A 20,714-nucleotide genomic window follows, 5' to 3' on the forward strand; every position below is an offset into this window, starting at 1 on the left:
CAGAACTTACAAAATCCATGACTCCCGTATTCACAAGAAGACAGAAAAACATCAAGGCAGGAAACACAGGCAAATATATGAGGTTCTTTCTTACCCAGCTTTGAAGCTCCTCCATTATGCCAATTTTGCTTATTAGTTTGTACCATTTGCCAGTTACTTCCTGTCCAATTTCCTGAGGAGAAGAATTTCCTGGAGGAGGTGGTTAAACTTCATAGTTGGGTTGCATCTCTTGCATCCTCCTCAGTCTTTCAGCATTTCTTTTCCCAATGTCCTGACTTCTTACAGTGGTGACCTTTTGACTTTTCATTATCTTAAAGGTCTTCTCTCTTAAAAGAAGCAGGTCTCTTAAGAGAGAAGACCTTGGTAGCCCCCAAAAAAAAGGTTTGTTCCCTTTGTGCATAATTTTAACTGGGCAGGTAACATTGTGGTCTTAAGTTTCTTTTGATCTTCCCATCTTTATCTCCAGTTTTTCCCCCAAACTGGATTGCTGTTGCCAATACCTTAAAACATGTCCATCATTACCATCCAGAATACCTCTCCTCCATGTATGCTTTTATTCCCAGTAATAAGGCTGCCACAAAAGTGGAGAAGACTGAGTCTATTCTGATCTGCTGTAAATCCATCCTCATTAATTTAGAAAATGCCTCAGTTAGCAACTGATGAAAAATCAACGGGAGACTTATCCAATAGCCGCAGCGCAACTTCTCCCCAGATCACCTCCTGCAGAAAGATTTCACTGTCATCAGTAGTGACTCATAATGAGTTTGAAAGGCATGAGGAGCTGCCAGAGGTGTTGAAGGACATGGTTGGCTTCCTGTAGCCATGGCACAGCCATATGAGGGGGATTATCATTTACCCCAGTCATGCCTGGTCTTCTAGACAGGCAGCCAACAAGAAGCAACATAGCAGCCAGTACACATTCTCACATGAAGAGCTGTAAACTAAAAACATGCCAAAGAGCCCCTTGGCATATTTTTGCAGATCTTCCAGAGCACTGGAAAATAACTTTTAGAGATGGGTAATATGAGCTGAGAAACAGAGCCCATGCACCCTACCACATTCGGTATCCCTGATAGTCCTGAATCACTTATAAAAGGTAATTGAATCACTGGAACTTCAAAGGGATAGAGTTGGTGTTCTCCATATGGCACTGTAGTTTCAGGCTCCTCCGACTGTTTGATATCCTGACTTGTTTTCCTTTTTGTCCAAGTTACCAGGGCAATCACTTGCCACCCTAGGACCTTAATTCTAGGACAGTCTCTTATCCATGTTTTCAAACTCTTTATTCCTTCCTCTTCATCATTTCTACTTCCTTAACTATATTTTCCATGTTGGGCTGAAAGAAGTCTTGGAGACGAAATCCATATTAGAATATTCTAATAAGACTCCAGTTCTACTTCAAAGGGAAAGTTATCCCCAGATGCTATAGCCATTAGGAACCATCCATTCATCCAAAAGTTCATCAACCCACTCTTCTAGGTCCTAGACTGATGCAAAGAAGATTAACAGAAAGTAGAAGCAGCATAGAAAGGCAGATAACAATTTCCTCTTGGTTTATGCCTCCATTTTTCTAATTCACTTTGAGGATGTCCAGTTTATTCTTTCATTTTCTGAGAAATGAAACAATGTAGAGATATCAATAATTCTTTTGAGTGGAGTTTTTCTAAGAATCTTTGTAAATACACCAAATTTTCTACTTCAGTTAAGCCATTGGAAAGCAGTGTTTTTATAAGTGTACCTATCCCAAACAGCAGAGTAAAATGAGCATTTTTTATCAAAACTACCCTAAGATTTCATCTCACCCCAATTAGAATGGCGATTATCAAGAACACAAGCAACAATAGGTGTTGGTGAGGATGTGGGGGAAAAGGTACACTCATACATTGCTGGTGGGGTTGCAAATTAGTGCAGCCATTCTGGAAAGCAGTATGGAGATTCCTCAGAAAGCTTGGAATGGAACCACCATTTGACCCAGCTATCCCACTCCTTGGCCTATACCCAAAGGACTTAAAATCAGCATACTACAGAGATATAGCCACATCAATGTTCATAGCTGCTCAGTTCACTATAGCCAGATTGTGGAACCAACCTAGATGCCCTTCAGTTGATGAATGGATAAAGAAACTGTGGCATATATATATATATACAGTGGAATATTACTCAGCTATAAAGAATGATAAAATTATGGCATTTGCAGGCAAATGGATGAAATTGGAGGATATCATGCTAAGTGAGATAAGCCGATCTCAAAAAACTAAAGGACGAATGATCTCGCCGATAAGCGGATGAGGACATATAAGGGGGTGTAGGAGGTGTTAGTGTTAGGGTTAGGGTTAGGTTTAGGGTTAGGGATAAGGAGGGTGGTAAGAATGGAGGAAGGAAGGACAGCATAGAGGGAAAAAGGGGTGGGAGGGGTGGGGGGGAGGGGAAAAAATAATGAATCAAACAACATTGCCCTATGTAAATTTATGATTTTTAATTAAAATAAGTAAAAAATAAAATAAAAAAAGAAAAAGACCTTGATAACATTCTGGACTTCTCATATTTTTCTGCTATTAACCAGTGGCAAGTCAGATGGATCTTCAAGCTCATTACCCATTTTGACCAACATTAACTCAAAACTTGCAGTGAATATTTGGAATTTTCCCCAGGAATCCTGTGCCACTAAGCCAAAACAGTTGGAAGGGAGCTTTTTAGCATATATTCAAGGTCTCTTACCTAATTCAAAATAACCACAATGTCTGCCAACAAATTCACCCAACAGAAGAACTCACGTAAGGTTTACCAACCATCCTTATTGCTAAATTTTTAGGTTAAAAAAGAAATTGATATCCAAAGGAATGTACTAATTCATAAATATAGAATTAGCTAATTTTATCACTGAGGGGGAAAAAAGTCCCTGAGTGCATGCAGATAGCCCATAAGTGACTACAGAGTTACAGTGAATTTTGTTCTTAAATGGAATTAAAGCTAGGATTCTTTTTTAATAAATAACCAAAAGATAGTTAATTGCATCAGTAGCTACATTGTACTCTGACATTGTTTTTCATAATTTTTATGAAACTTAACTCTTGTCATTTTTTCATCAGTACCTACTATAGTTGTCCCTTTTATTGTATCTAGCATTTGTCATTAAGTCACATCCTTCAGCATACATCCATAAAGTTTAAGTTCAGTCTCCCAAATACTCTGTCCAAGTCCCATCTGCAATTTGGAGCCACCTGGTGGTTGTCTGCTCAGACTTAAATCTTAGGAATAATTCTGGGTCTCAGCAGAACAGGGACTTCCAAGATAATGACAGCCATTTTAGGAATTTCCTAGTTAGCATTTAATTTTTTTCTCTGATCAGCGAAGATTGGCTGTGAAAATCTTGGAGACTCAAGAACCTACCCTACACATCCCCTCCTGCATGTCTTTCCCTTCTCTAAAGCAGTGAGGAACATTTGCCTATCCCATGTGAGATCTAAGACTGGGCAGAGGATGAAAGCCAGCAGCTAATTGCATTGACTCTAATTTTAGGTTACTGTGGAGTTTTACTAAACCTGGTTGTAGAATTACTATGTTTTGGAGAAAGCACGCCTTCAACTTTATAAAGTATTGCCAAATTGCTCTCCTAAATAGTTACACCAATTTATACTCCCACCTGTACTGTATGAGTTCCTACTTTCACACATTCTTGGCAACATCTGGTGTTTGCAGACTTTATTTTTACCAATCTGATGGGTGTGAAGGAGTGTCTTATTTTGACTTTAATTTGCATTTTTCCACTATTGAACATCTTTTCATGTGTTTATTGGTCATTTGGGTTTCTTCTTCTGTGAATTGACTGTTCATATCTTTTGCCTTAAAAAAAAACTGGGTTACTCTTTAATATAAAACAATACTTAAGGTATTCTAAGTACTAACATTTCAATTGTTCCTACAAATTGCAAATCTCTTTTTTCCAATCTGACATTTCTTTTTAAATTATGGAGTCTTGGATAAAAAATTTTTATGTATTCATATCTATCAGCCTTTTCCTTGATATTATGTGGTTATATGTCTTGTTTAAGAAGTACTTCCCTATTCCGCTATCTCCTGTCATTTCTTCTAAGTTTTACTACGTTTCTTTTCATATTTAAGTCTTAGATCTGCCTACAACTTACATTTTGCATGTGGAAAGAGTTAAATGTAGTTTCATATTTTTCCATATGAGTAGCCAGTTGCCCTAGTATCATTGGTTCAATAGTGCATCTTTTTCTAATTTTGATTTGTAATATCACCTTATTCTTAGCATTTGTTTTTCCATATCAATTTTAGGATCAGCATCTCAAGTTCTGTAAAAAATTCTCTTTATAATTTGTTTAGTATTACAACATACTTATATGTAAACTTGATAATAGTTGCCATTACAATTTGAGTCTTAACATTTGGTGAAAATGTTATATTATTTCTTTTATTTAGTTCTTCTCTTGTGTTCTTTAATACAGGTTTCTAATTTTCATTTTCTCTGTGAAGTTCTTTTTGTTTAGATTTGTTTAGCTTTTATTGCTATTAAAAATTAGACCATTTTTGAAGTTAAAAATTTAAATTGCTTTTGCTAGAACCTCATATCTATAATGTAGTAACATATTGTGGACAAAGGATATTTTATGTATGATTTAGATTTCTGATACCTGTTGAAATCTGTTCTATAATCTAGTAGATAGCTAATTTTATGAAGCTTCCATATGCTCATGAGATTTTCTATTCTCTGATTTTGTGCAGGATTTGTATATGTCCGTTAGATCAAGTTTGTAATTGATTGTTTGTTATCTATATTCTTATTTAATGCTTTCTGCTATATGACTGTGCACTTGTTAATTTCTTCTAATAATTCTGTGATCTTTTGCCTTATTAATACAGATTATGAGTTCATAATCACTATAGTTGCCTGTGAATTGCTCCTATTTTACTATTATGTAATAGCTTTTTTATCCCTAGAAATGTTTTTGCCTTAAACTATATACTTTTCCCTGGTATTGATAGAGCTGTGTCAGATTACTTTGGTTTATATGGTCTACTTAGTGTGGAAGTTAAGGATGTATTCAACTGCAAATAAGAGAAAGTTGCACTACAGTTGCTTAAACAAATGGGGAATTATTTTTTCTCATATGACAAAGATTGAACATAGATTTGGGTCCATCTCCTCAGAAATCCAGGCTCTTTATATGTTTCTATTTGCCACCTTTCATCCTCATTCATTCCTCTTCTCCCCCTATGAGGAGAAGCTTTGTGGAGGGTGAGGAGAGGATAATGAGGACAACCTTTATTATCAGAATTGATACAGTTTCCTGTTGTAGCATCTATAGAATTTGTGTCACATGATTGTAAAGGGTCTGCTGTCTCACACATTTTATGAAAGTTCTTTATTTAGAAGATGGAATCTTCTTTCAATAGTGAGTAAATGTGACAGTTGCCCTAATCGAATGAAATCACCAGAAAGAAATTGCTTATGCATGCCTGTCTTTAGAGCCAGAAACAATTAAATTGTCAAGTCTCAGTAAAACTAATATCATTGTTTTACTAGCAAGGCATAATACAAAGATTTCAAAGCAATAATGCAAAACAGAAATATAGTAAAGTTTTTGCAAGTTGAGTGTATTTAGGAATACTTGTGTTTCTATGTATCCTCTGAAGATACCTTCATTTTCTATAGTTTTTCAGAGACTGGTTAAATTTCAGGATTTTCCATGAAACCAAACATGGCTTTGTACCTTTTGCTGGGGCATTCACAGGCTAATTGGCAGCCCTTCTTACCTAGAAAATGTGACCTCACACTCTCCCTTTTTTTTATGCCATTCTCTGAAACTCCAGTGCATCTGATTTTACCTCTAATCTTGCACTGAACCACCAGGAAGACAGGTCTGTGGAACCATAACCACAATTTCTTGTGTGCATTTGTAGTCCTCAGCATCTGTAATGCAAGTGAATCCATTTTTGTTTTATATTAAAAATGATTACAATATGTTAGTATTTCTAGGGCTTCTTAATATTTGACTTATATTAAAAGTTAACAGAAGCATTTACTTACATAATTTCATTCAGCCCTTCTTTGTTCCAAAAAGAAAATAATATGTAAGAAAGGAAGCCCTGAGTTCAAACTCTAAAGAATGCAGTTAATTACATTCAAAGCAGAAACTTTTTTCTTTAAAAAGATTGAAATAAGTGTTATTTTTAGTTATTTGGTTAAAGTGTGCAAGTAGAACCTTGTGCTAGATAAATACTTACTGAATGACTGCATCCTGAGTTGGGTATTTTCTTTTGGACACTAAGACTGCTAATCCAATTTTGAATGCCCTTTTGACATCATTAATCCTGGTTCAACACAATATTATTGAACAGAAACTAGGTATCTTTTCATTGTAGGATATGGAAAGTGTTTGTTGCATGAGATTAAGCATTGTGAACATGTTTTTCCTTTCTGTGAGTATGTGGTGTTATTTACATTGGTCACCTAAAAAACTTTGTGCACGACTTAATTGAAATATAAGAATTGTTAAAAAGGAAAAGGTTTTAGAAACACATTAAGTATTCCATTTCATTGTTTTGTGACATTTTTATATTTGATTGAAATTCCCTGTTCTTGAAACCTTTTCTCATTTTTCTGTCAGAAAAAGCTTGTATCTTTTTGAATAATCTTTATAACTTTATATCTGAAAACTTATTTTTCTTTATTCTCTAAATAATAAACACTTCAATTTTCTAATTTTTTCTCACCAATCTTGATTTTTCAACTATTATCTTAATTTTTCTGAGCTATGCAACTTCACCTTAACTTTCAAATCTCACATTACTATTACTATTATGTAATTATTTCTATTTATAAACTTGAATTAACTAAATTGAACTTAGGTTTTGTAGTGTTTTAAGTATTCTGAAATAATCTTTCAGCCATGGAAACAAAGAAGTATTTTCCTGCAGAGGAATAAAGTTGGCAGTGGATTGGTTTTTGGAAAGAGGCCATAAAGATGTTACAGTTTTTGTTCCTGCTTGGAGAAAAGAGCAATCCCGACCTGATGCTCTCATTACAGGTAAGCTCATTACAGGTAGCCATTTGTTCCTAGCTTCTATATAATACCTCTTTAGATACCTGGCACTGTCAGATATTCTTAATCTGCTTTTCTTTATTCTATATGATTGCAATTTTCTTGCATGGGACATTAAAGTTGTTTTCAAGTTTAAAAATTACCTATTATGTTAACTGAACAATAATCTTCACTACGTAAGTCAAGGTATTTTTCACTTTATGAAAACTTTGACTTCAAATATTATAAAATTCTGACCTTTTTAAAAACTTTAGTTATTGATGGACCTTTATTTTTATTTATTTATATGTGGTGCTGAGAACTGAACCCAGTGCCTCACAACTGGTAGGCAGGTGTTCCACCACTGAGCTAAAACCCAAGTCCCTAAAATTCTGACTTTTAGAGACATGATGAGACGAGAAGCCTGTTCTAGTTTTGCCATTTCCTGGCAACAGAACTTTGAGCAACACACAGAACCTCTGGACCCTACTTTTCTCATATTTTATAAGAAATTAGACTAGGTGGCCATCAAGTTCTAATGTTTACAAGTTAAAAAAGACTATAAGACCATGGAATGTGCTGTCCTAACAAGAAGAAAATGACTAGTCCTAGTAAACTATTTCTATTCATATTTTGCATTAGTTTGTAATTTTTAAATGTGAGTTTCAGGTAGAGATGTCCTCTGTAACTGCTAATTGTTATTGAATACTTTGTTCAGTTTCAGTGACTTACATCGGCATCCAGCCCTTCCTAACCTTTTCTTCACCTCTGATATTAACAAAATCTGTGAGGCACCTCTGAAGGAAACCACAGACTTTTCAAATCAACAACAAATGATCATCTATCATATACACAAAGGGGTAGATTATTTTAAGACATTCTTTTTTATTTCTAATTAATAAATCATTGTAAAATTAAATGTATAGGCAGTCAAGGGTGGAGTCCAAAGCCATGGACTCACCTAAAAATGTGAAACTGAGAGCTGACATAATTCAACCAAAGGTAACAAATGTTTTAATAACTTTTTGGGAAAAAAACGTACTTGTTTAGATTCTTATTTTATGCCCTCTGACAATAAATTCCAGATAGTTGAAGAGGTAATTGTCAAAAATTAAACCTTCAAAGACGTAAGTAGTCTTTAAGTGGGAGAAGGCCTTTCTAAATTTAAAAAATTTTAGAACTAATTATAAAGGAAAAGATAGATATAATCACATCAAAAAATGTAAGCTTCTGCCTTTGTGGAAACTTCTTAAGAATAAGAACTCATCAGTGACATAAGAAAAAATCCAACAAATAAAGAATTCATGTTGCTAACATAAAATGCTTATACAGTTCTATTATGAACTCATAAACAGTTCATAAGTTTAAATTGTGCACTGTTCTGACTAGTGTAATGAAATCTCATGTTCTCCTGCTCCATCCTGTCCAGAACATGAATCACATCCCATTGTTTGGCATATCTACACTGCCTGTGCTGCCCATCCATTTCTTATTGGAAGCCTTCTTGGGTTATCAGAATGACTATTGCAGTGCTTGTGCATAAGTAACTCTTATTTTTCTTATTAAAGTCCTAAAGCTCAAGAGTTATGCTTACCAATTTGGGTATGCCAAAGAAAAGCTGTGAAGTACTTCCTCTAAGTGAAAAGGTGAAAGTTCTTGACTTAAGGAAAGAAAAAAATTGTATGCTGAGGTTGCTAAGGTCTGTAATACAATAAAATATTTTGAGAAAGATACATTCAACTTAACTTTAACAGTATATTGTTATAGTTATTCTATTTAAGTATTAGTTATTAATCTTTACTGTGCCAAGTATATAAACTGAACTTCATGGGAATGTATGTACAGGAAACTGCAGAATATAGAGGATTCAGTACTATCTGGTTTCAGACATCCATTAGGGGTCTTAGAACATAACCCCCATGAATGGGTGAGGGTGAGTGGCTACTGTACTCTTAAATCTACTAGTTCACCTTTTAGGAATAAGTTGCCACCCCACCACACACACCCCAAAAAATAGCAGAGCCCACAGGCAAGGATTTATGACTAAAGATATTCATTACTATATTATTTTGGATAGAAAAAATGAAAACAAATGGAAATTCATTAGAAGAATCCATAAATTAGGATTTATTGATATAATACACAAAAGATTTAGGCAGAAATTTTAATGGGAAATATTCTTTTACATAGCCACACACCCTCACCCATTCATGGGGGTTATGTTCTAAGACCCCTAATGGATATCTGAAACCAGATAGTACTGAATCCTCTATATTCTGCAGTTTCCTGTACATACATTCCCATGAAGTTCAGTTTATATACTTGGCACAGTAAAGATTAATAACTAATACTTAAATAGAATAACTATAACAATATACTGTTAAAGTTAAGTTGAATGTATCTTTCTCAAAATATTTTATTGTATTATAGACCATAGCAACCTCAGCATACATATAGTCAGGTCTAGAGGTTTTTTTGTTGGCATATTTTCGTACTGGGAATTGAACCCAGGGGTTCTTTATAACTGAGCTACATCTCCAGCCCTTTTTGTTTTGAAACAGGGTCTCACTACATTCCTGAGGCTAGCCTCGAACTTGCAATCTTCCTGCCTTAGCCTCCAGAGTCTCTGAGATAACAGGCATGCAGCAATTGTGCCTGGCTCAATGTTTAAATATATAAATGCCTTGTAGGAAAATAATAAAAATTAAGAAGGGAATATGATGATACACAGAGTGAAGTGCGACTGAGTTTGGTTTAAAATACCAACATGCCAGATCTCTGAAATTCAATATACACTTTACTTCACAAAATACCAGAATTTTATCAGAGGCTTTTAAGCATTTCCTCTCCAAATATAATATCTTTACTAAAGTCCTCATTCAGGTAATACCTGATAAATTGAGTAGTCCAGTGCTCATAGTACACCAAAAATAATGCAATAAAAACTATATTAAAGCTTTTAGATTCAGAGATTCACACCAGCACTTTGGCCAGTCTTCCTTTTTTTCTTTTTTTTTTTTTTTTTTTAATGCTATCAGGGTTTGAACCCAGGGGCACATAATCACTGAGCCATATTTTCAGCCCTTTTTAGTTTTTATTTTGAGACAGGGTCTCACTAAGTTTCTTAAGGCCTCACTTGATTGCTGAGGCTGGCTTTGAACTCGGGATCCTCCTGCCTCAGTCTCCTTAGTTTCTGGGGTTATAGGTATCTGCCACCACTCCCTGCTCATCTTCCATTTATTTTAACAATTACTTATGAAGCACCATCTATGTTAACTTACCAGCTATACTGAATCTATATGGAAGTTGGAATTATTTATGTGTCATCCAGTTAATTGTCCTTTCAATCTCATTAGCTATTCTGTAAATTCAAAATAAGCAAGATTATGTTGACTGTTAGGCTGCCACATTTATTCCTGCAGTCTCTTCATCAAGGCTTAAGGAATATCAGATGTTAGTAAATACCCTCCTGAATAATGAAGTACCATGGATTACTCATGCATATAATACAGTGAATACATCCTTAAGTAGCTCATTTGTTCATTTATTAAATAAATATTTATTGAACATCTACTGATATGTTTCATTTCACGGGCTGGGTGTTGATTGATACAAAGACAAATGAGACATGGTGCCTATCCCCAAAATGTTCATGAGGGAAACACTCAAGAGTAATTATAATAGGATGAATTTTATAATTGAGTCTGGGCTTTTGTTTTCATATTGATTTTCTGTGACTTTTTTTAAAGAGATCAACAATTACATGGATTTATTAAGTTGAAGTGTTTATTAAGAATTTGCCAGGCACCATGCTGTATCCTTTATTCATGTTAACTCATTTACTTTTCAGCCTCTCCACTGCATTTGCAGACCCAAAAAACAGGCTCAATGAGATTATGATTGCCAAATGTGGAAAGTGACAAAATCTGAGATTTATCCTTGGTTTGCTAATTCTGTCACCCTTATTTCTTCTATTAATGCTCCTGCTGCTTTTCTAAAGCAAGTTCTGGTCTTAGTGAACTCATTTGTGAGGACCATCATCTAATTCACATATCAGTATTAGAGCTGACCCATATTACTCCTTCATTTCCTCTTCCTGCATAGCCTACTCATATTTCTGCAATGGCAGTTATACTTTTGCTTACCTAGTTTGCATGTTTGTCTGATCCAGTAAGACTGCCCTCTTTGAGGAGAGAACATTAACCTTGGTGACCCTTAATACCTAGCACAGCACATGCCACAGAATAGACATGTAGTAATTATCAGTTGAAAAGATGAGTTGTTTTTTTTTTTAAATAACTAACCAGCATTTTGTTAACTACATTTCAGAGGAAAGGACACAGAATGTATAATAGCCAATATTTCTGACCTCATCTCAACTTCTCTTGAGCTTTCTACCTCCTGTGAATTGAACTTTCTTCTGCATTTTAAGGTTTCCTTTTGCTACCTCTACTATATCTACTACTTCTTTTCAGATTCTTCTACTGTCACACCAACCCAGTTAGGAAAAAAAAAAAAAAAAAAAACCCTACAAAATACACAAACTTGGGAGGAAAATACCTTGTGCTCACTTCCAAACCAGCACAGATGCTTTGTTAGAGTGTCATTGTAGCAGGAATGTATAAGAAGCTGTATTGTAGCAGTAGTGCTGCTGGTTCCTGCTCTTAGCAAAAGCTTCAAGGAATGAAATTCAGAATTTTCAATCACATTGAGGTTTATGCTGTTCAGTTTTGCTGATGTTGATTTGTTTTGTTTTACTATTCCTAAAGTCTTAAATTCCTGAAAAAGTTATTTTGTGGAGTTACAAATTTTGCTACATCTATCAACTATAAATCATAATCCCTAATTAAATGATTATATGTAGACCAGTTCATAAAAAACTCACATCGTATGAAAGTTTTCATATATGTTATATATGTATTTATTCCTCAAATTCTACCTTCACTATTTTTTCTTGCAGATCAGGAAATTTTACGCAAATTGGAAAAGGAGAAAATCCTGGTCTTCACACCGTCCCGGCGAGTCCAGGGGAGGCGAGTGGTGTGCTACGATGACAGGTTCATCGTGAAGCTGGCTTTTGAGTCAGATGGTATAATTGTGTCCAATGATAACTACAGGGATTTGGCAAATGAAAAACCAGAATGGAAGAAGTTCATAGATGAGCGGTTATTAATGTATTCCTTTGTCAATGACAAGTAAGTAAACCAGTGCTTTTGCTTCCTTGAAAAATATAACCATCCCTGGCAGCTGCCTAAGAATCTTCCATTTTGCTGCTGACCAGACCTGAGACAGGTTTCTTCCAACAAACAATTTCCCACTGATCCTGTGATAGTCAGAAAAACTGCAGATTTGTGCTACAGAAGTCCCTGCATAAGTGACAGGCCCCTGCCCTTCCCTGAACCTCCTAACAGAGCACCTGAGGCTGAGACAACTTCTTAGACTCTGAGAATGAAGAATTCCCATCTTCACCCCTAAAAAGATGCCTTTCAAAAATTAAATTAGAGCTTTTCTAGCTTACTAAATGCATGATTTCTTAAAGTGTAAAACCAATATAAGATTGTAGTCATAGTCACAGTCTACAAATTGATAAATGGACAAATGACGTGAACCAGCATGTGACATAGAAATGAACATATTTATAAATATGTAGAAAAAGTTCATCTTTGACTAATCAAAAATGCAAAACCAGTCTAAAAAGTACTTTATTTTCTCAACTTTTTAAAAAATAACTTTATTTTATTTATTTATTTTTATGTGGTGCTGAGGATTGAACCCAGTGCCTCACATGTGCTAGGCAAGTGCTATACCACTGAGCCACAACTTCAGCCCCTCACCTGTTTAATTCACAAAAATATTTCTGTGTGTGCCTTATGCTTTTAAAGATGCATGTAAACTGATGTACATCTCAGCAGAAGTTAACAGAAACTTCAAAAATAGATTTGCCAATCCAATAATTATATTTCTTGGAATATATAATGAAGAAAAAAAGAAAAGACCAGATATGTTCAGTATTCAATAGAGAAAGCAATTGCATTACAGTGCATATCCTATTGGAATATCATTCAACTGTTCATAACCTTTAATGGTCTATCTCTTTTGTGGCTATGTTATTTTTTTAACTTTATTTATTTATATTTTTATGTGGTGCTGAGGTTCAAACCCAGTGTCTCACATGTGCTAGACAAGACCTCTACCACTAAGCCACAGTCTCAGCCCCATCTGTTCCTAATTATTGTTAGGACAGCTATTAAAAGAAACATAGAAAAATATTTTTGTGTTAAAAAGACAAAGCTTGGAAAATAATTGTATTAAAATTGTGGGATAGGGGCTGGGGCTAGGGCCCAGTGGTAGAGCACTTGCCTGGCGAATGTGAGGTCCTGGGTTCCATCCTCAGCACCACATATGAATGAATAAAAAAAAAAAAGATCCATTGACAACTAAAAGACATTTAAAAAAAATTGTGGGATTGGTGTGACTTGGTCTTTTATTTTTTAACTTTTAATGTTGACATACTGTTTCCTTAATGGCAAACTATATTTGACAACTGTTATTACTCAGCCATTTTGACACTCCCTAATATTGTATACATAACGTGCATTATTCTTACTTTGTAGATAGATACTTAAGCTTATTTCAAATTCTAGCAGTAGCATAACAACTAGTATAATTCTTCATAACTTTTTTATCATGCGCACTGTAAATCCTTCTTTTCTCCATTGTACAGTCAATTCAAATAATGTTTACTTCCTTAAGATTTTTTTTCTATCTCTTCTGAGAACTACATTTACTGTAGTAGGAAGAGAAAAGACTTTGGAGTCAGACATATTTTAATGTTTCCTTTGTCATGGGACATGAGGTAAAAATTACCTAATTCTTTTAATCCTAAATTAGCAACATTTATTAATCTGTAAAAAGGAGCTAATACTTCATGGGATTATTGCATATGAAGTTATCTAACAGATAACTGTTGTCTGGCAAGTCCCTGTCTTCACACTGCATTCTGCCACCCCTTCCTCCTCCCTTCCTCAGCTGCTTACTCTCACTCCCCACCTGTTTTGTACAACTTCACAGCACAGATTTTTACAGAACTCTCATAAAATGCCATTGCAATGGCTTTCTAAAATCCTTATAAAAATCCCAAGACTTCTCTGAGAAAAAGAAAAATTTAAAAGATGCTAGACTCAAAACTTACTTGAATTAAAAAAAAAAATGCAAGTTCAACATAAGATCTTTTTTCTTTTAATTTATTTTTATTGAAAACAAATGGGATACATGTTGTTTCTATTTGTACATGGAGTAACAGCATACCATTTGTGTAATCATACATTCACATAGGGTAATGAGGTTTGATTCATTGTTATTTTTTCCTTCCCCCCCGACCACTCCCACCCCTCTTTTCCCTCTATACAGTCCCTCCTTCCTCCATTCTTGCCCCCCTCCCACCCCCCATTATGTGTCATCATCCGCTTATCAGTGAGATCATTCGTCTTTTAGATTTTTGAGATTGTCTTATCTCACTTAGCATGATATCCTCCAATTTCATCCATTTGGCCTGCAAATGCCATAATTTTATTATTCTTTATAGCTGAGTAATATTCCATTGTATATATATGCCACAGTTTCTTTATCCATTCATCAACTGAAGGGCATCTAGGTTGGTTCCACAATCTGGCTATTAAGAATTGAGCAGCTATGAACATTGATGTGGCTATATCTCTGTATTATGCTGATTTTAAGTCCTTTGGCTATAGGCCAAGGATTGGGATAGCTGGGTCAAATGGTGGGTCCTTTCCAAGTTTTCTAAGGAATCTCCACATTGCTTTCCAGACTGGCTGCACTAATTTGCAGCCCCACCAGCAATGTACAAGTGTACCTTTTTCCCCACATCCTCGCCAACACCTATTGTTGCTTGTGTTCTTGATAATCGCCATTTTAATTGGGGTGAGATGGAATCTTAGTGTAGTTTTGATTTACATTTCTCTAATTACTAAAGATGGTGAACATTTTTTCATATGTTTGTTGATTGCTTATAGATCTTCTTCTGTGAAGTGTCTGTTCATATCCTTAGCTCATTTGTTGATTGGGTTATTTGTATTCTCCGTGTAGAGTTTTTTGCGTTCTTTATATATTCTTGAAATTATTGCTCTATCTGAAGTATAAGTGGCAAAGATATTCTCCCACTCTATAGGCTCTCTCTTTGCATTGCTGATAGTTTCCTTTGCTGAGAGAAAGCTATTTAGTTTGAATCTATCCCAGTTATTGATTCTTGCTTTTATTTCTTGTGCTATGGAAGTCCTGTTAAGGAAGTCTGATCCTAAGCCAACAAGTTGAAGATTTGGACCTGCTTTTTCTTCTATAAGATGCAGGGTCTCTGGTCTGATTTCAAGGTCCTTGATCCACTGTGAGTTGATTTTTGTGCAGGGTGAGAGATAGGGGTCTAAACCTAGGGGTCATTCTGTTGTATATGGATTTCCAGTTTTCCCTGCACCATTTGTTGAACAGGCTATCTTTCTCCATTGCATATTTTTGGTACCTTTGTCTAGTATGAGAAAATTGTATTTATTTGGGTTTGTGTCCATGTCCTCTATTCTGTACCATTGATCTACCTGTCTATTTTGGTGCCAATACCATGCCGTTTTTGTTACTATTGCTTTGTAGTATAGTTGAAATTCTGGTATTGCAGTACCCCCTGTTTCATTCTTCCTGCTAAGGATTCCTTTAGCTATTCTGGGTTTCTTATTCTTGTAGATGAATTTCACAGTTGCTTGCTCTATTTCTGTGAGATACGTCATTGGGATTTTAATTGGAATTGCATTGAATCTGTATAGTGCTTTTGGTAGTATGGCCATTTTGACAATATTAGTTCTGCGTTTCCAAGAACATGGGAGATCTTTCCATCTTCTAAGGTCTTCCTCAATTTCTTTCTCCAATGTTTTGTAGTTTTCATTGTAGAGATCTTTTACCTCTTTGGTTAGATTGATTCCCAAATATTTTATTTTTTTTGGAGGCTATTGCAAATGGAGTTGTTTTCCTCATTTCCCTTTCAGCTGTTTCGTCACTTGTGTATAAAAATGCTTTAGATTTATGTGTGTTGATTTTATAGCCTGCTATTTTGCTGAATTCACTGATGAGGTCTAGAAGTTTTCTGGAGGAGGTTTTTGGATCCTCTAAAAGAGAATCATGTCATCAGCAAATAGTGACAGCTTAAGTTCCTCTTTTCTTATTCGTATCCCTTTTATTTCTTTGGTCTGCCTAATTGCTCTGGCTAGAGTTTCGAGGACAATGTTGAATAGAAGTGGTGAAAGAGGACATCCCTGTCTTGTTCCCGTTTTTAAAGGGAATGGTTTTCAGTTTTTCTCCATAAAGAATGATGTTGGCCATGGGCTTAGCATAAATAGCCTTTACAATGTTCAGGTATGTTTCCACTATGCCTATTTTTTCTAGTGTTTTGAGCATGAAGGGGTGTTGTATTTTGTCGAACGCTTTTTCTGCGTCAATTGAAATAACCGTATGATTCTTATCCTTAAGTCTATTGACATGATGGATTACATTTATTGATTTGCAGATGTTAAACCATCCTTGCATTCCAGGGATGAACCACACTTGATCGTGGTGCACGATTTCCTTACTATGTTTTTGGATACGGTTTGCCAGTGTTTTGTTAAGGATCTTTGCATCTATATTCATTAAGGATATTGGTGTAAAATTTTCTTTCCTTGATGTGTCTTTTCCTGGTTTGGGTATGAGGGTTATATTAGCTTCATAGAATGAGTTCGGTAGGGTACCCTCCTTTTCTATTTCCTGGAATACTTTGAGAAGTATTGGAATGAGTTCTTCTTTGAAGGTCTTGTAGAACTCAGCTGAGAATCCATCTGGTCCTGGGTTTTTCTTGGATGGTAGGTTTTTAATGGCTTCTTCTATTTCATTGCTTGATATTGATCTGTTTAAATTGTGTATGTCCTCCTGGTTCCGTTTGGGAGGAGCATATGTCTCTAGAAATTTGTCAATGTCTTCAGTAGTTTCTATTTTGTTGGAATACAGATTTTCAAAGTAGCTTCACGTTATGTTCTGTATCTCAGTGGTGTCTGTCATGATATTTCCTTTTTCAACATGTATTTTAGTGATTTTTCTCTCTCCTTCTCTTTGTTAGTGTGGCTAAGGGTTTGTCTATTTTGTTTACTTTCTCAAAGAACCAACTTTTTGTTTTGTCAATTTTTTGAGGGAATTATTTCTTTTGTTTCAATTTCATTGATTTCAGCTCTGATTTTAATTATTTCCTGTCTTCTACTACTTTTGCTGTTATTCTGTTCTTCTTTTTCTAGGGCTTTGAGCTGTAATGTTAGGTCATTTAGTTGTTGACTTTTCATTCTTTTCTGGAATGTGCTCCATGCAATGAATTTTCCTCATCGTACCGCTTTCATAGTGTCCCAGAGATTTTGATATGTTGTATCATCGTTCTCATTGACCTCTAAGAATTTTTTTATCTCCTCCCTGATGTTTTTTGTTATCCATGTTTCATTCAATAGCATATTATTTAGTCTCCAGGTGTTGGAGTAATTTGTTTTTTTATTTTGTCATTGATTTCTACTCTCAGTCCATTATGATCTGATAGAACACAAGGCAGTATCTAGCTTTTTTTTGCATTTCCTAAGGGCTGCTTTGTGGCATAACGTATGGTATATGGTCTATTTTTGAGAAGGTTCGATGTGCTGCTGAGAAGAAAGTGAATCTGCTCGTTGATGGATGGAATATTCTATATATGTCTATTAAGTCTAGGTTATTGATTGTGTTATTGAGTTCTGTGGTTTCTTCGGTTGGATTTTGTTTGGAAGATCTATCTAGTGGTGACAGCGGTGCATTAAAGTCACACAGAATTATTGTGTTGTGGTCTATGTGATTCCTGAAATTGCAAAGGATTTGATGTACAGGGATGCACCATTGTTTGGGGCATAAATATTTACTATCATTATGTCTTTCTGATTTATGGTTCCCTTAAGCAGTATGAAATGTCCTTCTTTATCCCTTCTGACTAACTTTGGCTTGAAGTCCACTTTATCTGATATGAGGATGGAAACCCCTGCTTTTTTACTGAGTCCATGTGTAATAGGTTTTTTCCCATCTGCCGGGGTCCAGCCCTAGCAGGAGTGGATGGGTTCCACACTGGCAAACGGGGCGTGGGGAGACAACGTCGGCGATGGATGGAGAATGAAAGACACAGACTCTAGTTCTGGTGCAGTCAATCCCACTTTATTCTGAGGAAGGCTGGGTTTATATATACTTTTCTTCAGGCTATGATGTCAGGCTTATGATTAATAAAATCAAAGAAGTTTCCAAGGCATAGGCAGAAATTGTTTTTACCGAAAGATTGTGAGAAATCAGTAACCGTACAGATTACCATTATTTAATTAAGTCAGTGAGCTAATACAATGTTTATTTCCTTAATATCTAAATTCTATGTGACCTAAGACTATTATTATTCTTGCGGTTAAAGCGATAGACAAATAATCTCACATGACCATTTCTACTAGGTCCATCTGATTAATATCTAAATTGCTAAGTTACAGGAGGGCAACAGTCCCAATGGTTCCCATGGCTAAGTTTTTATACCAAATAGATTACATTGTCTTATGTAGCTCTTTTTCTCAGAACAGGACATTGTGTACCAATGTTTATTATAGGAGTGACCTATTTTTTGTAGGAAGGAAGGAATGTTGTGAAACCGTATTCTTTTACCTTACCACCACACATAAACAAAACCATCATCTGGATTAAACCACCCTGTAGGAGACAGGGGGAGATCTATATCTACCTTCTCTAAGGGCTTGCCTTTAGGGGGGTAGCAGGGCTTGCCATTGATAAAATAAGCTAGTACATATCTAGTAGCTACTGTGGGAGGTGCTTTTTGCATACTCATGGTTGGAAAGACAGACGGTTCCGTGGCCAAATTTATGTACTACATTACATGTTCATAACAAGCACTCCAGGAAGAAGACACATCACACAGTGGTAAAAGAGTTTTTACTACTTGTGGCTGAGAAGGAGTTATAGTCCCTAATGTTTTATTAATATTCTTGGGAAATTCTGTAGTATTCCCTTCATCCTCAGTGATTACTACCAAGGAATAGTATGAGTAATATAATATTGGAAACATAATGCAGAAAAAGGACCAGAGCCCGGAGGCAAGCATCTGGCATCTCCCGGGACGATGAGTCCTTGCAAACATCATTCCCCCAGTGGATCCTTGTCAAGCACTGGTTGGGTTGCCAGGCGCCCCCGCACCCATCCTTTCACCTTTAGTCTGTGGATGTCTTTTTCTATGAGATGAGTCTCTTGCAGGCAGCATATTGTTGGGTCTTTCTTTTGAATCCATTCTGCCAGTCTATGTCTTTTGATTGATGAGTTTAGGCCATTAACGTTGAGGGTTATTATTGAGATATGATTTGTATTCCCAGTCATTTGGCTTATTTTTGGTTTTTAAGTTGGCTTGGTTTCTTCTTTGAGTGGTTTTTCTCTAAGGTAGTTCCTCCCTTTGCTGACCTCCATTGTTGTTTTTCATTTCCTCCTCATGGAATATTTTGTTGAGAACATTCTGTAGTGCAGGCTTTCTATTTGTAAATTCTTTTAACTTTTGTTTGTCATGGAAGGATTTTATTTCATCTTCAAACCTGAAGGTTAGTTTTGCTGGGTATAGGATTCTTGGTTGGCAACCATGTTCTCTCAGAGCTTGAAATACGTTGTTCCAAGTGCTTCTAGCTTTTAGAGTCTGGGTTGAGAAGTCGGCTGCTATCCATGTTGGTCTCCCCCTATATGTAGTCTGATGCTTTTCTCTGGCAGCCTTCAAAATCCTATCTTTATTTTGAATGTTAGGCATTTTCATTATAATGTGGCTTGGTGTGGATCTGTTGTGATTTTGTACATTTGGTGTTCTGTAAGCCTCTTGTATTTGATTTTCCATTTTATTCTTCAGGTTTGGGAAATTTTCTGATACTATTTCATTGAGTAGGTTGTTCATTCCTTTGGTTTGTATCTCTGTGCCTTCCTCAATCCCAATAATTCTTAAATTTGGTCTTTTCATGATATCCCATAGTTCTTGGAGATTCTGTTCATGATTTCTTACCATCTTCTCTGTTTGGGTGACTTTATTTTCAAGATTAAATATTTTGTCTTCATTGTCTGAGGTTCTGTCTTCCAAGTGGTCTAGTCTGTTGGTGATGCTTTCCATTGAGTTTTTTATTTGGTTTATTGTCTCCTTCATTTCAAGGATTTCCGTTTTTTTTTTGTTTGTTTGTTTGTTTGTTTTTAGAATCTCTACCTCTTTGTTGAAATGATCTTTTGCTTCCTGCAGGTGCTCTTTCAGCTTATTGGTATTATCATTCATTGCCTGCGTTTGTTCTCTTATCTCATCCTTTGCTTTGCGAATCATCTTAATCATGTATAATCTGAAGTTCTTTTCTGACATTTCTTCTAACATACTGTCATTGGATTCTATTACTATAGAATCTAGATTTGTTTGGATCATTTTCTTTCCTTGTTTCTTCATGTTGTTCATGTATCTTCCCCTCTAGCAGTGCAGATCTGGGGTATTGCAGATTTCCCCCTATAGGCTTATAGTGGCCCTATAGGTTTCCAAAACCCTTTCTTTAAGGGGAGATCAATATTAGCAATGCC

At 35.6% G+C, this 20,714-nt stretch overlaps 1 protein-coding gene across 5 annotated transcripts in view; it reads left to right on the plus strand.

The window, feature by feature from the left end:
- The window catches only part of ZC3H12C (zinc finger CCCH-type containing 12C), a 79,996-nt gene that overhangs the window by 49,797 nt on the left and 9,485 nt on the right, over positions 1-20,714 (plus strand). For all 5 annotated transcript variants that reach the window (XM_079101597.1, XM_079101598.1, XM_079101600.1 and 2 more), the window contains exons 3-4: positions 6,913-7,052; positions 12,007-12,241. In XM_079101597.1, the coding sequence (XP_078957723.1) occupies positions 6,913-7,052; positions 12,007-12,241 (375 nt within the window). The remainder of the gene's footprint in view (positions 1-6,912; positions 7,053-12,006; positions 12,242-20,714) is intronic.

Source organism: Sciurus vulgaris, assembly GCF_902686455.1.
Source record: "Sciurus vulgaris genome assembly, chromosome: 11".
Taxonomy (NCBI): Eukaryota; Metazoa; Chordata; class Mammalia; order Rodentia; family Sciuridae; genus Sciurus; species Sciurus vulgaris.